This window comes from Vanessa cardui, chromosome 4, assembly GCF_905220365.1.
Source record: "Vanessa cardui chromosome 4, ilVanCard2.1, whole genome shotgun sequence".
Taxonomy (NCBI): domain Eukaryota; kingdom Metazoa; phylum Arthropoda; class Insecta; order Lepidoptera; family Nymphalidae; genus Vanessa; species Vanessa cardui.
Window position 1 is genome coordinate 3,297,944 of NC_061126.1, and position 17,366 is coordinate 3,315,309.

The window sequence follows — 17,366 nt, forward strand, 5'->3', positions numbered from 1 at the left end:
TAATTTAAATGACTCAATAATATAATGTATGATAAAGTCGTGGATAACAGCTGTAAAGAAACATATGTTTTGATAATTTAGAGAGATGAAAGTGGCGTATAATTTCAACGTAACGTCTGAACACAAAACGCTATCTTATTTGACGTTTGTAATGTGGCTTTCATAATTATTTAAGCCGCGATTACCTCGAATATTTTATAATTATAAACACAATTACATTAAATGTTATAATTGAGAGCCTATTTTACATTAACGTAGTAATATTATTAAATTGTTTGCCTTTGTAAGCTTATAACTTTGTAATATAATTGGTAACTACTAAGTTTATTGCTGGTTCTTCTCGAAACAAAACTTCTGTATTCAGAACAGATGGAAAATTAAAGTTATACTAATTATTCAGGATTATTGCACAAGGTTCTAAATTTATTTTGATACTATTAAAATAATATATACCAAATGGATTTTTAATGAAGCCTTAAGGATTTTGTTGTACACCACTCCGAAATCCCAAGTGTGTTACTGGAAATGGGACAAAAAAATAATAAAAAGTACAACACCTCGTCTTATTGCCTCCACTCATTATAGGAGGGCTAGTTCGTTTTTTGCCCAGAGGATCGGATCGATTCAACGTGGAAATACTGCTAGCAATTTTGCCACAACTCCACGCAGTCATCATTTATACAGTGCTATTTTTAATTCATATTTAAGTAATTAATAATAGTGTATTTAGTGTATACATTTCAAGTTTTAATATTTATCTAATAAGAAAGAGAAAACTGAACCTAGTGGACAGAATTCCTTGAAAAGAGAGAAAAGAGAAAGGGATAGCCTGAGAATATTCTTACTCATTATTGGGGCACTTTTTTGTATAAACTTTTCCTCTGGCCTCCAAGGAATTATCGCTTCGCTACAATACTACAATTAAATAGGATATATTTTCGTTCGTTACTACCTACATTATTCTATCATTTTTTTTTATAATGGTATACGTTGGCGGACGAGCATATGGGCCACCTGATGGTAAGTGGTCACCATCACCCATAGACAATGACGCTGTAAGAAATATTAACTATTCCTTACATCGTCAATGTGCCACCAACCTTGGGAACTTAGATGTTATATCCCTTGTGCCTGCAGTTACACTGGCTCACTCACCCTTCAAACCGGAACACAACAATAATGAGTATTGTTATTTGGCGGTAGAATAACTGGTGAGTGGGTGGTACCCAGACGGGCTTGCACAAAAGCCCTACCACCAAGTGAATTTGATAGACGTTTTAATTGGGCATTGATTTTAACTATTTTTAACGAAATGTTGGCATATATTTTTATCTATTTAAATAGATAAATGATAATAATTATAGCTAATTAAAAGTATATATCCTTTATAATAATCAATGGCTACTTCCGTTTCTTTGTCACAAGTCTAATATTGTACTAATTAATGTCTTTTAATGATTTAAATTTATTTAATATAATTTGAATAGTATTTCAATGTATTAACTGTCAAAGCTAAAAAGTATTTGTGACATTTTATTAGCGAAACGAATACCGTGCCCCGGAAGCTTATTGACTTTGCGGAGTCGGAAACTCGTTGTAACAATTTCGTGTTCAGTTCTTGGGTTTATACAATGTTTGTAATTTTTTTTATTAATTATTATAATATTTATATATAATATTTATATTATTTATTAATTAAAATACTTTATCATTATCTATCTATAAAATAGTAGGATATCTGTCTGGCTATCGTTTATTAACATAATTTAAAAATAATTTTACTAATATTATTGGGATATTATTAGTTCCAGGTAAGGGTGCTATATTCAATATAAATAAAGAATAAAAGTACAATATAAATATGCGAGAATGAGATTATTTCTTAGTCTTGACTATACTAACCATCGTAAAACTTACAGAGATCCTTTATACCTCTCCACCTAAAGCGCTAGCTACTGTATATGTTTTTCTTTTATGATTAAATGATTTAACCAAATTTGCTGAAATTTAAAATATAGCTGAGATGGCCCAGTGGTAAGAACGCGTGCATTTTAACCAACGATTGCGGGTTGAACCCAGGCAAGCACTTTCTATATATATGTGCTTTAATTTGTGTTTATAATTCATCTCGTGCTCGGCGGTGAAGAAAAACATCGTGAGGAAACCTGCATGTGTCTAATTTCATCGAAATTCTGCCACATGTGCATTCCACCAACCCGCACTGGAACAGCGTGGTGGAATACGTTCCAAACCCTCTCCTTAATGGAAGAGGAGGCTTTATCTCAGCAGTGGGAAATGTACAGGCTGTTATTTACTTTACCTTAAAAATTTTGTGTGAAACTTTGACGACTAGACATGACTAAAACGGAGGTGAAACCGCAAGCGAGATCTAGTATCTCATATACCATGGAGATTATGTCATAAAATTAGCCATCCGTTATCAAATACGTCAATAGTTCTAATAAATGTGATATATGACGTCATAGATAAAACAATTATGACAAAGCGACTATTATTGTTGGACGTAAATAAGCCGTATGAGCTATTGGAGTGCGCTGCACATTTGAATTGCTTGTTTAATGTATGTACCGTCCAAATATGTACGCTTCGGGTTGCCAAGAGCGTTACAAAGAATTGTAGTCATAACTCGACTACACCGAAAACGGGAAGGGTTATGTTTTTGAAATAGAGATATTACCGTAATAAGAATAAGATAATCAAATCCGAAGATTGCCGATTCAAGTCCGAACAATCATAACTCAATTTGAAAAAGAGATCTTTTTATTGAATCTTGGAGTTTAATAAAAAAAGAAAATGACTAAAATCAATCTATAAATCGATAATAATTGTTTTCGCGACGTACATAGTCTTCATTTACAAATTAAATATTATTCAATTTATGTACGCATAACATTTCATTTTGAAATACAGCATTAATTACTGCATAGCTGAAAATTTCAGTCTGTAATATATTCGGTTTTAGTTAATATGGATGCTTAGCATATTTATACGTATGGAATCATTTTATTCATACATATAAGCACCATATAATATATTGTGAACAATGTGCTCGGTTGGTATACAATCTCATAATGATTCAAGGCACATACGTTATAATAACGCACTTGTGAAATACGCTTCGAATCAGTGTTTCATACGAATTAAGATGGAAATTCTATTGCACTTTGATCGTAGTGAAGCTAACTTTTGCTCAATCAGATTATTGACCGTTAGTTTTGGTTTATTGACTAACAACCGATTTAAATTTAGAATGGATAAATGTTAAAAAATGGATTTTGATCAATTTATTTGAGCTTCATTTGTTTTCGATGCTGTTTTCTTAATCATATTCATTAAAAGAGTACTTTGTAGAAAAAAAAGCCTGGAGTTACGCTCGGGTTCCATAGCAGGACACTAATTATTGTAAAGAACAGCATTGTAATTTGTTTATTTGAAAAGAGCAACTATGGATTCTTGTCCTTTCTTCTCGCTAAAGACCACTTTCGTAACGGTGGTATTATTTAATTATCGATTATTTAAAAACGCTTCATTGTCAAGTTTACTTGAGTAAAATTGATATGGTTTGATTTCTTTCTACTTCAGGTGATTTGTATCCAAAAGACACGTTTATTATCACGTGATCTGGATGATGTGAGGGTGTAACAAATGAACAAATCAAATTTGCATTAATTATTATATTACTAAATATAAGTATGAATATATCTATAATGTCTTTGTTTGTATTATCCGAAATCCGATCGAGTAGAAACTTGAAGCTGTTTCTTTGAAGCGAAAAGGTTAAGGTTGTGCTTACAGGTTGCATGCGAGTAATTTTAGATTATTATATTTATAAAATAGACACTTATTAAGTGTTTATAAAGATTCATAATTATGGAGAACTTTTTATTTTAATATCACTTATTAGATTATAAAAACGCTTAGTACGTTCTTCTATTAAAGCTATGTAATATCCGGTAATTACTTTGCCTACCGTTAAATATTTTATTATTAGTTTTAATATTATTTTATATAAGAATAAACTTACATCTGTGACGTTGCTTCTTATATAATGCCCGCTATGTACTAAGTAGTCCAAATGTTGCCCCTTTTCACCTCCAATGGTGACTTGTAAGGATGCCAGACAATATTTGCCTCGGACCGCGCCGTCGATACCCAAACACTCGTCGAAGTCGCCATATTGGTTGCCATTTCCACTCAGTATACCGGATGGTGGTTTCGCCGTCGCATCGAACACTGGAACAAACATTGGTGATGTGATTATCGAAACTACGACAAAGTTGTCTATTTTAATCCAAACTTGCTTTGTTGTCTCGTAACGAGTTGACTCGACAAAAGCGCTCTTAGAAGATTACAAGTCAATCTTGTCTCCGAACTACATACGACAAACTTTCGAACGTGATTCTGGAGGGAGAGACTGATTAAAATATAATTATTTTTCGAGTCTATTAACAAACAAAAGAACGCAAGAGTGTTGTATATTAAATTGTTGTAATATTATTAAAAGTGATAAATATAAAGAAAATTTTTAAATACGACATTGATTTAGTGATTTTTTAATGGGTACAAATGAGTCATATATTGTTTGACGACAATTTTTTCGGAGTATGTAGGCACTGCGATAAGGTTTACGGATCAATCGGATGTATGAAATTGATCAATACATTATTATGTCTAAAACGCAAACAAGTACTCCATAATTTGTCAATATGTATATTTTATAAATAATTCGTAATTTTTCAATTCTAGTCGTTTGTTTGTTGATTATTGGCAAATTTATTTGGCGATTTTGTAATATAAAATCGAATACTTCTCGACTCAGGAAGGATGGACTTTGCGCAGTCAGAAACTTGGCGTTTTGAGTTTATCCTTACTTTTCTTTTTTTTCTATTATTGTTGTAAATATATTATGTGATAATGTATAGTAAAAAAAAATCTTTACCTAAAGTTATGAAGACTACAATACATACTAGACGAATATAAGGAACCAATGATTACATGCACGTGAACGCATAACTCAACCGAAATCTATTTGAAGGTTACGGTCAGAGGCCCCATAACGATCGCTACTTTTTAATGTCACCCGATAACATTGAAACTCGTTATGTCAAATCGTTGCTGAAACGGCGGCGACCGGTGAATGCTTAATGTACAATCTGACTGACATTGGATTCGAGCCCGTCTGCTGTGTGTCGAATAAAATTTTAGATGCACGTTGCACACGTTCGAATTTAATAGAAATTACATAACGATTTTTTTGTATATCTATACGACCTATAATAGCTGGTTTTACTCGAGTAAATAGTGGATTTTGTATTGATAAGTTTTTATTGCTATTACTATATTTATTTGTATATATACATATATATAAATTATGGTACAATTAAATTATATTGTAAAAAAATCGGTACTAATTACGATTTGCGGAAAATTCATCTAAAACAATTCGTCTAAAACAATTCGACTAAAGCAATTCGCCTAAAAAACAATTCGACTAAAACAATTTGACTAAAAACAATTATACTAATAATAATTCGTCGGAAACAATTTAGCTGAAAAAACTTTACTAAAATTAATTCCGCTAACATTGAGTATACAACAGTCAAGTGGAACGAGTATCTCTTTTGCTTACTCTAAAAGCTTTGTTTCGTTAAACTGCTAAAAAAATTCCTATTGTGTAGTATCCACGTTTTTTGAGATACCTGGTTGAAATAGGCATCATCATCATCCTTCGTTCATCTCTCCTTTCACCCTCCCCTCCCCTCTTTTATGAATTTCCGCTCTCTGCTGGACCCAGAATCAACGAACGAGGACGTGGCGGATTGCTGACTATATGTTTATTGTTTTCTTTAAATATTTTTTTAAAAGTGATTTTTGTTTTTTACAGTTATTTTTTATGTGATTTCTTGTATTAAGTTTATTATTATTTTCTTGAACGAAAGATGGAGACAAGCTGATTTTAAAGATGAAAGAAAGAAAAAAAACAATTAAAAAAAAGGAAAAATATATATGAAATAAATTCTTCATATTGAAAGACTGTTCGCAATTGATTTGACGTATACAATTCTGTCTGTATATATCGGATCGTCATAGTTGGGCAAGTATGGGGCATCTCGGATGGTGTGTGGGACTCAGCCGGCCTGGTATGGGGAAGACAGAAGCTTCACAAGAGGTCGCAAATTTTCAATAATATCGATGAAGACTGCAGAGTCGCGAGACTGAAGTGTAATGGGGAAGGAGCAATGTTTCTAGTCGATTTGTTTTTAGTCGAATTGCTTTAGTCGAATTGTCTTTAGTTGAATTATTTTAGACGAATTGTTATTAGTCGAATTGTTATTAGTCGAATTGTTATTAGTCGAATTGTTTTTAGTCGAATAGTATTTTAGACGAATTGTTTTAGTCGAATTGATTTAGACGAATTGTTTTAGTCGAATTTTCCGTAGACGCTAATTACAGTAGCAGTAAAATGAGAACAGTTGGTAAATGTTAATTAATCTTGAAACGTTTTCAACAATGGTCAGATCTCTACGTCGCGGGTACGTTAAAATTTCATCAAACATTTTTCACGGTGGTGTCACTATTAAGGACTGTTTTATCATAAAATCAATCACATGCAAACTTTATAGTTTTTAACCTCTTTTGTTGAAATTGTATCCTTATTTCAAATAACGACTAATTAAGTTGAATTGTCGAATTGAAAGAATGATAAAATTATTGATTTTTATCAATACTTATATTTTAGTTAGCACACTGGAATATTGCCACTATTTATAATATATATGAACTCTTATCTATTGAAATAGCAACAATAAAAATGATTACCAAATGAATATCTTCAAAGCAATAAATAAATGTTTTTTTTTTGATGTTTATTATCGAAATTGCGATGTATCCTTTTTTATTATAACATCGCCGATGATAATAATAATTTATTAGAAAAATAGCTCAGTAGAGATAACGACGCTGTACTTGCAATCAGTTTGTCGAAAACAATCATAGTATTATTCATGAGGACCATGAATAATTGAACACAACGATCACGTTTGACAGATACTTTGTCGTGAATATAAATGATGCCGAAGTAATTAACACAGATAATAAAAAGATTATACTAATCATTATTATATTTATGTCAATAATTTAAATTTCAGTATTTAATCTTTTATTTGTATCTTTGTAAGAAACAAAATTACTCTCCATGATCTGATACTTGAATACTTCCCAATAATTTGTTCCCGAATTCGTCTTCCAAATTTCTCAAAGAAAATAATTAATTTGATTTGTTTATTCACATATTAATAAAATTATCATACATTGATGTATATTATTAAAATATGTTTATTAATAACACAATTGTTAAAATAACAGACTGTAAATGTCCCACTTCTGGAGTAACGCCATCTCCTTTGGAGAAGTGTTTGAGCCTACTCCACACTGCTCTAATGCTGATTGGTCGTAACTTATGTGGCAGAATTTTATTGAAATGAGAAGCTTGCATGTTTTCCGCAGATATTTTCCTTCACCGCAGAGCATGAGATGATAATAATAAACACAAACTAAGCACATGAAAATTCAGTTTTTTACCTGGATTTGAACTTGCTAAAACCGAATAACATGCAAGCGTTCTAACCACTGGACAACCTCGGCTAACTATGATTCTTAACAATTATTTAAAACGGATAAGTCTGTCTTCAAACTCAAATTTGTTGCAAAACTCATATCATTTGAAACTATTAATTGACGAAGACGAGCATTTACGTTGAATTAATTCGATTTTAATGAAATAAATATAACAAATTAAATCTAAATTGTATATTACTCTAAGCGTTTCTTGATAAATTAATGTCATTCTCCATAAATGTCAAATCAGAACAATCAATAATAAAAATAATACAAATTAAGTCACTTCCTTATTGGTTGAATTTATTATCATGACGTAAAAATATGGCGACGTAGTTATATTATGATTCAGAAATTATAATGTTATTAAAACTATTTTTAGTTATAAATAATTCAGATCACATAATTATTATTTAAAATGTTTATATCAATATATAAATTATAATTTATTTTTACGTTCGACGATATTTATATTTTTTAAGTATCCGTTACACGTTATCACGAATTGTTATTCAATTTTAATATAAAAAAAAAACTAGTCAAACTCGATTATTTAACAACTACTGAATCAAAAGATGCTGTTTGTTAATGTTTTTTTTTACTTTAGGTAGGAAATACGGGACGTACAAGTTACAATAAATGCCCTATATGGTATTTGAGGTATTCACAAATATAGTTATAGAAATAATAATGATTATTTTTCGTCGTATTCTGTTTCTAAGGCATTCTTTTTATGTGATGCTATTGGCATCCCTTGTAGGTAACACATATTTGTATAACGTGACAGCAAACGGCATGACACGTCGTCACGATACAGATTTTTTGTTTTTTTGTTAATAAATATGTTATAATTTATTTTAATCCATATTTATTTGTTTGTGTCTTTAATTATAAATTCTATCAAAACAAACATGGAACGAGTTGATGTTTACACGTTCTTGATACTTTTCTAACCAGACTTTTTTTTTTAATTTACTTAACTAGCTGTGTACGCGACTCTGTATTAAGTAGATTTTAAGTCGATGGTAGAAGGCACCCAAGTAACGGAGAAGTGAATTGCGCGGACGGTATTGGGCATTGCAGCTTGACTTTATTAGTATCTAAAATCTATGTTACCCCTTATTAAATAAGCTATCGGCCAGAAAAAGTGCAATCAAAATCGGTCCAGCCTCTGTAGAGATTAAGCGGAACAAACAGACAGAATAAAAAGCGGTTATTATAATATTACAAACAGATCCTCAATTTTGATTGTATGCATAGATTAACAATTTACGATAAATGAAATCTCCGAATATGTTACAGAGTTCACAATTTTTATGTTACATTTTAAAACGATTTTATTTTTTAGGTATTTCATATTTTGCATAACTTGCAAACGAAACCGCGATATCATCAAGTATGTGAAGGTGATTTGTAATCAGGAGGCGCGTCTGCGGTGTCGATGACCCTAACACTAGACATTATATTTCTGTTATATATAATATTTTTCCTGAGTCAGTCACACTTTACGTAAACATAAATTGAAATGATTGCAATGTATAGAAATAACAAAAAATGTGCCTCGTTGGTCTAACGACTGAGGCAGATTAAGTTCTGGGTAGGAATCGTCATGTCGATAAAAATTTATGGGGATTTTCGGTCATGGCACGCTTAATAGTATCCATTTAACGAGAATGCATATTTTGTCTTCGAATCGAATGTGAGTTGAGGGAGAGAGTGTATACAAATACATATGTGTGTGCACAATCACACATACATGTATGTTTTATTTAGTATCAGACGTTACTCTAAACTGAAAATTGTCTAACGCCTGACTCGTATGAAATTTCTGCAGTTAAATTCACCTTGGATTTTTATTCACCCAAATGTTACCTCAAGTTCTGTGACATATGTTACTGTATAGTCATTACTTTATATGTATAATATGTTACAAATAATGCCAGCGAATTTTAAGCCAGCTTGCATTGAGCTGGACTTTACCATGAAATTATGCGCTAAACAGAGGCATATTTTGATTTGGTTTTCGTCGTTACTTTTTCAAGTACCAAATTTGCCAGAGAGAATAAATTATAAACTCAGTTATAAATAAATCGCAGTCCGAATTTCATTACATAAAAAATAGAATTATAAATAAATCAGAAATTCTGTATGGAAAAAAGGTAAATAAGGAAACACGTAAACCTGTTTTACAATTGTTTGTCGATATCGCTCATGTGAAAACGACCTTTATGTGGTTTTGAATAAATACATTTTTGGAATCATTTTTCAAAATTAGACATTACACAAATAAGATAAATTGAACACGTATATATTTTTTTAATATAATATCAGAAGTTCTCTTGGATTCAAATGCCGATAGTAGCAAATTTTTGTATAATCATGTGGTCGTTTATTTTTGTCTCGAATTAACTTCCTGATCATCAATCCAAGGTAAAATGCCATTGAATATCTATGAATAGGAAACAAATTGTTCTTATATTTAATAGAGTTCCATTATATTTAAGATTATAAGGTGTTGATAACATTTTTTATTATTTTTTTATGTAAACGTGTATATTCGAAAGTAACAGAGTTACTTTTCTCTGTGTGTTGCTTTTTCACGGCTAAGTCAGTGAATCGAGTTTGATGAAATTTGTTATTCATTTTATTTTTAATTTATATGACAATCGAGTTATAAATTATATCCGTTCATTTGAAAGGTTAGGTTAGCCTAATGTCTGCGAAATCTTGAATGCAAGTTTAAAACGACACACTAAATGTCTTTAAATTACGTATGCGGTCAAAAATACATTTATCAAATCTATTTTATATGTAACTAGTAGTTCTTGCCTGCGTATTCACTCACATTTTAGGAAAAGCTTGTGTCCATCCTTGCTGTTCAAGCTTCTATCATACAAAAATTTCAATCAAATCGGTACAGTGGTTTGTTTGTGAAAACAACATACAGATGGAGCTACTTTCGCATTTATAAAATTAGTATAGACTGGTATAGATTGATGAAGAATGATCTATATATTAATATATTATGTAAAATGTTATACACACCATTGGTTCTTAAGGAATATGTTAGATAGTTGTGGAACTTGGGAACGACTTCACCAATTGCATATGAACTCATATTCACAGACACAAAAACACCCACACATAGATAAATATTTTTTGTGTCGTGACAATACTTTATACTTCGAATACTGTTTAAGTTAGACGGTGCGGTTTCAAATTACTAACAAATATACTTATGCACCGAACTAGTTATGTTAGTTTCTTGGTAATAGAGGAAATCATAAAATTTGTTAACATTTGTGTGTTCGAGCCATAAAATAATTATATAATAGTAAAGTAACACTTTGTAAGTTTGTTAATATCCCGATGCTATGTAGCTTCCTCTCCCTTTGAGCAGGGTTAAAGCTAATTCCACCACGCTACTCCACAGCTCGTGGTCAGTATTGTTAAGTTGGCCCAGTGGTTAACATATTTTTTTTGATATTATCACAAAATCAGCTCATGTTTTTTATCTTTTTTTTATATAATTAAGAAATAAATTATTATTACATTATGTTGTTGTTGACTCATTTATGTTTAATTTAAGATATTTGAATAAATAATCAACTTTCCAAGTAAAAAATCATTATTTACCAACGTAAATGTGTAAATGAACAACTTCAGCTTAATTTCGGCAAATGATATGTTTTTATACACTTTCGATTATGAGACAGAAAACGAGTATTGATGTTTAATTGAATAACTTTGAAGGTTATAAACTTAACGGTTACAAGAAATATTTGACCTCAGACTGTCGGTTTGGACGCGAAGTGTAATGGGTGTATTAATATTAAATTGCTGAAGCAATGTTTATTATAAATTCGCAGGCGAATTGTGAAATAATCTCGATAATTTTATTATAATGATTAATTTGTACCTACTTTCCATTTTGCAAAGGTTCGAAAATATTTTAATACACAAGGCGTATTACGAATAGCATTACTGTAGCGCTGAAACTTTTTTTTTATTTCCATGATAAAAAATATTTAAAAGCGAAATATCACTCACTAATTAATCACGAAATCCCAGAAACTATTATACCTACAAACTTAAAATTTGGCAGGTATAATCGAGCAGAATATTGGGAAACGCCATCCCTAAGGGACTAAAAAGGGGATTGGAAGTTTGTGGATTATAAATTTCGCGCGGGTAAAAAACCAGTCAGTAATCTATATGCAATGTATTAAGCATATAATTTTCATAATAAGTTGTCTATACAAGTGCACAGTATGGAGAAGCGTTTCATAAAGAACGCACGTATGGTTGAAACCGATTTACAAGATCGATTTGAAATTGGAATATTTGGAAATGAGACGGAATTATGATTCCCAATGAATGAAGAAGACCTGTAAACATGACCCAAAATGACATACTGTATTGAACAGGCATGTCCAATTGTTTTATCTTAATTGAACATGGATGAAACGTGCACCCAGTTATGTAATAAACAGCGTGAAAGATGAGACAGAAGTGAAATTAATTATGAAAGGAAAGTCGATAATTGATATAATATCCTCTAATTAAAATATATGAAAATAATACGAAAGCTTATATATGCTGATTTTTCATACCAGTGGTACTTGGTATTTCGATTATAATTTTATTTTCATTCAAAGAAAATGATCAAGTTTTTTCCCTTGTTTTAGATGTTTCATCGACATAAAAAATTCAGATAGTAAAAATATAATTTTCAAGTTCTTTGCTTAAATTTACCGCGGTAGGTTTTAAGGCGCTTCTAGGAGTTTTTTTTTTTAATTTGTCATGACTTAAGCCTCATTAAATTATATCATAACGTACAGAAAAATCTGCAATCGTGATAAAAGTGTAAGTCATTAATTGGACGTAGTTTTTAATTTATATAAAAAAATATGATGTATGATTTTACAAAAGTAACATACAGTACTGTTGGCGTATCCAATGAGAAATCATTGGTTAATAATTAATTATTTTATTACTATTAAATATAATAAAATATTTAAATATAAAATTGGAAGTATTAAACTTTTATGGTTACAAATGAGACAAAAATTGTAAATGACGTTCTGATGGTTTACATCATGAGTCGTGCCGTATTTGAGTATTACATAAATAAAATGCCTAAAAAATAATATTAGGTCATTTCGATCTACAGTCAGGGTAAGAAAAGGTTCGTCACCTTAAGATCTATTTTCGTGTGCTCAGTATGGGCGATAATCTGCTTTACCGATCGAGAATGACATATTGCGTCGCAATGTCACTATAAGTCAATTTTAGCAAAGAGTATTAATTTTATATGCAGTTGCCAGTTTAGTGTTTTAGTTTCAAAAGGTACTAAGAGTTTACGAGTTGATAAAGGAATGAATTTAAAAACTGACGAAGGTTCTCTTACTCTGACTGTACATAAATATAGTAATGAAGTGTTTTTCAACTTTGTCCATATGCTATAGTTCAACCAGATCCGAAATATGCTTTAAATTAATTTAGAACTTGATTTAAGCTATCGTGACAGACACAATTCATGTGTATATAATTTAATAGTTGTTTTTAAGACCTGAATTTTGTAAATGTCTGTTTTAACTGTCTGCGTTTGTCCTCGAATTCTTAAACATGTAATAGTACATTTATATTCTCATACACTGTATTTAAACTAAATAGCCAGTCCAAGTGATCATGACATCAAAATTTTAAGTATGGTATGGTATGATTTCCGACCGCGTGTACTGGGAGGGAAACATAACAAATAAACTTACTATTAACTTTACGTATTTTTAATGAATATATTGGTAAGGATTTTGTGTGTTTAAGAAATTTAATTTGATCTTCTAAAAACACAAATCGAAATTTGCTGATAATCATCATTTTATGTAAAAAGGTACGTTTGTGTATTTCTTTGATATTAATAGATTTAGACACTCTTTGACTGATCGTTATAAATGTTGGAACATATTACATATTATAAATATGTTTGTTCTCTCATGAAAACCTTTCCTATACCTTCTGTCCAGTTCATTGTATAGATATATTTACTTAAAGACGCAACCTCTAAACACTTACGATTTTTTTTAATATAGATTAAAATTATTGCCAAACGTAATCTAATTTGTATTGATTGAAAAATTCTCTGAAGAAAAACTCATGCATTTTTTTCGTGATGTGGAGTTTGGACCTAAGAGCTCGGAATTTGCTTTACAAGCCGACTAGAACTACGACCCAGTAATTAAAGCAAAACTGCCATCAAAAATATTTTTAAACCGAGATTCTAGTTCATTTAAAATTTATATATTCAATCTCGATACACTCTAACATAAATTCTATGCAAATTTAATAACATCTATATGTTTGATAAATTAATAAAATATTTAATATATTTTTTAATTTTAACAGTTATTTTAAAAACGACATTTTGTCTAACACGTCTTACTAAAACATATGGGCTTGTTAGAGTCTAAACTAGTTTCTACAATGCTCGGCTCCGATGTCCGGTCGACAAAGTCATATGTCACTTATTTGTTAATCTGTTTTTGTTATGACTTACAGTCCTGTCAAGAGTCTTATTTCAAAAAACTGTATTATAATGTCTTTTATAGAGATAACGGTAAAGAACTGCTTAGTATGTATAATAAGGGATATTTAATCGTGCTGATTAATGAAGTTAGTGATGAGAACATTATAAATGTAATTTTAAGAAATTGTTTTAATTATTACTAACGTAACTCTTTTGAAAAATCTTATGCAAACCATTATCATTTATATATTTGCAATATTCGATAGGTCAGTTATCTTGTGCAAAATCGGTTGCCATATCTAATCTATAGAGCTCTATTAAAACAAACTCGACACTCACTGCTAGACACGATTGTATGATGCTAAATTGCAACGTGCGATGCAACTTCGAATCAATATCAAAATAAATTTAATTCAAATAACCTTTTTCAAATATTTTTAATCATTTGAAATTTTAAATCCTAACCTAATAAGATCTTCTACACAACTTAATAGCTACACTGTTTTATATTAATCAAACACGATTTAATTTTTAATTTTATGATTATTTATTTTAAGATTATATAATTACCTGATACTAAACATATGCTAGGTTTTTTATGATCTGGATTAAGTATAATATTAATTATGAGTTATACTTCTCATTTATCTATGTCTTAATAAATAAATTTAAATTTTAATACATTAATTTAAATTTATAGTTTCGACCAAGATAATGAAGCACCGTTACACGTTTTTTAACATTTCACTAGTAAGATTCGGAGTGACATCTTTGAATTCTGTTCCAAAATGTATTAATGATAAAGGATCTAGAATTTAGAATGGAACCATATTTTTATTTCTTGATATCTATGATGAGATACAAGAATTAGTGTTAAAAACCGGCTGCTGATGAACTGGTATTGCAACGGGATACGAACATTAAGGATGACATTAAGGAGGTAAAGAATGTAAAGTTACTAGTTCTTTGAAATTCTCATAAATCATCATAATTAAATTCATTAGATAGAGTCTGGTATGTTGTCTTAGACAAAATTATGAGAAAACGCATATTCATTCCACCACCACCACCAATCGGCATTGGACTGGAGTAGTGGAATAACTTTATATTCTTTGATCCTTGACAAAGTAGGGCTTAGGAAGCGTCCAAACAATAATATTTGGTGTTGTTGGGTGTCGTGTTAGAGGTTGAGTGTTGGTGTCAATACAGTCGAGATAGTTGGACATTGTATACTATTTAGTATCAGTTGGCCTATGTGTTTGTCAATCAGGCCTTTGGCCAACGATATGAAATAAACAGGATTTGAGCATAAAACCCTTTAAATCCGATTAAAGCTATTGGTGAAACTAATTATCATTATGTAAAGAGATACAAACAGTTAAGTACCTTTTTATCTTCTATATGACAACAGCTTTGTAAATTCCCAAGCTTTTCTATTAAGAAAGAAATCAAAACGAATACTACTTAATATTATTGAATGAAAAATATGCTATAAAATTGATTACTATATAGTGAAGTTAAAAGAGTGGGTTTAACTCAAATGGAAATAATAATATAATTATTTTATCACTGTTTAAATATTTGTAAAAAGATGAAAATTATGTATTATATCGTACGAAAATAATATTTATTGAAAGCATGAGTGTTTGTAACAAGGGGTATATGTATGTATTTTGATTCAATTCCAATTATTATATATAAACACATATGTTCCTGGAATTACGTTATATTAGTTTAAGTAAAATTTGGTAAAATGTGTAATTTAAATATGTTTTTAATTTTTTACTTCATAGTATTTATTTAATTGCGGTGATTTAATTTTATGTGTTTTTTTTAAATTATTGATTACATAATTTATTTATAAAAATACTTTTTAATTCTTCAAATTAAAATTATATTATTCATTATTAATGCAATAGAAATTAATCGAAGGTCGATCAGTCAGTCACAGTTAATTAAAATACTTTATGGATCTATTAAGATAAAACAACTTTTTGTAACCCTTAATACTACTGTTGTGATTTAACTATTATTAAAACATTTATTAAAAATAATTACTTTTCAGTGCCCAGAGTTCCAGTCGATCTAAACTGTCCAGGAACAGCCTGCTGTCCCGCCGGCACTGCTCGCTCGTTCCATTAACAGGCACCATGATCCTCGGAAACTTATCCCACAAGTCCAGCAAATTGACCCTCGAACTCTCAAGGGATTCATTATTAGCGGCAACTTTTAATATCGTATTATTAAAAATGCTTCGCGAAAATATTTGATTATCACCGATAGTTAGTTCGATACACTCGCGGGCTGCGCACGCGCAGACCAATGAGAGCAGCACGCAAGCGCGCGCCGCCATGTTTCTGACAGCAATGATGCCGCGGAACCGGCGTCTTGGTATAAAGATCACAAGCGCACTTGAACAATAACCCTATGACACTGACATCTATCCGTAAAACACAATAGGGTTGGGTAATAATTTTTTTTTACTACCTACTAATTTTGAATTTGGTAAAACGTTTCGTTATCGCTCCTACCATTTTTTAATAAACCTCAAATAGTGCAGTAGTTATTATGCTTTCCTTCATCATTGTAAGACATACGGACTGAACCAAGTGCAGGTCCATAATGTAAAAGTCGAATGCGTCGATCATTAATTGTTTCTGTTATCTCGATTACTTAATATATTAAATATAATTGAATTATTATATTTAACTGTCTTTAAAAAGGAGGAGAATTTAGTTGTATTTCTTTTTGTTTGTTATATCAGAACTCAATTTTTTCTTATATACTATACTACAATGTGGTTAATTTTTGTGGTTCCCATTTTTGTAATATATTAATTTGAAGAAATAAATAGAAATTTTATAATATTTAACTATATCAAAAATCAAGGCAGCTTTTTACCCGATAGCTAGTGGTCACCAGTGTCAATAGACATTGCTGCCGTAAAAAACTTAAATATTTCATTTCGCCAATGCGCCACCGACCTTGGGACCTGAGATATTACGTCCCTTGTGACTGTAGTTACACTGTTCACTCACCATTCAAACCGGAACATATCAATATTTAGTAGGTGGTAGATGGTAAGTGCATGGTCACTACCCACGCAGGCCTTCACAAAGCACTACCATTAAGTAATATATCATGTTTTTCTTTTTTAAATAACTAGTTATGTCATGTATGGTGATCCTTAAAATAAAAAAAA

The 17,366-nt window shown here is 30.5% G+C and overlaps 1 protein-coding gene across 1 annotated transcript in view; it reads right to left on the bottom strand.

The window, feature by feature from the left end:
* The window catches only part of LOC124544285 (nose resistant to fluoxetine protein 6), a 49,868-nt gene extending 33,295 nt beyond the window's left edge, over window positions 1-16,573 (bottom strand). The window contains exons 1-2 of the mRNA XM_047122760.1: window positions 16,223-16,573; window positions 4,046-4,254 (exon numbers count right to left, since the gene is read on the bottom strand). Coding sequence (XP_046978716.1) covers window positions 4,046-4,254; window positions 16,223-16,517 — 504 coding nt within the window. The 5' untranslated portion in view covers window positions 16,518-16,573. The remainder of the gene's footprint in view (window positions 1-4,045; window positions 4,255-16,222) is intronic.
* Window positions 16,574-17,366: the final 793 nt, after the last annotated feature.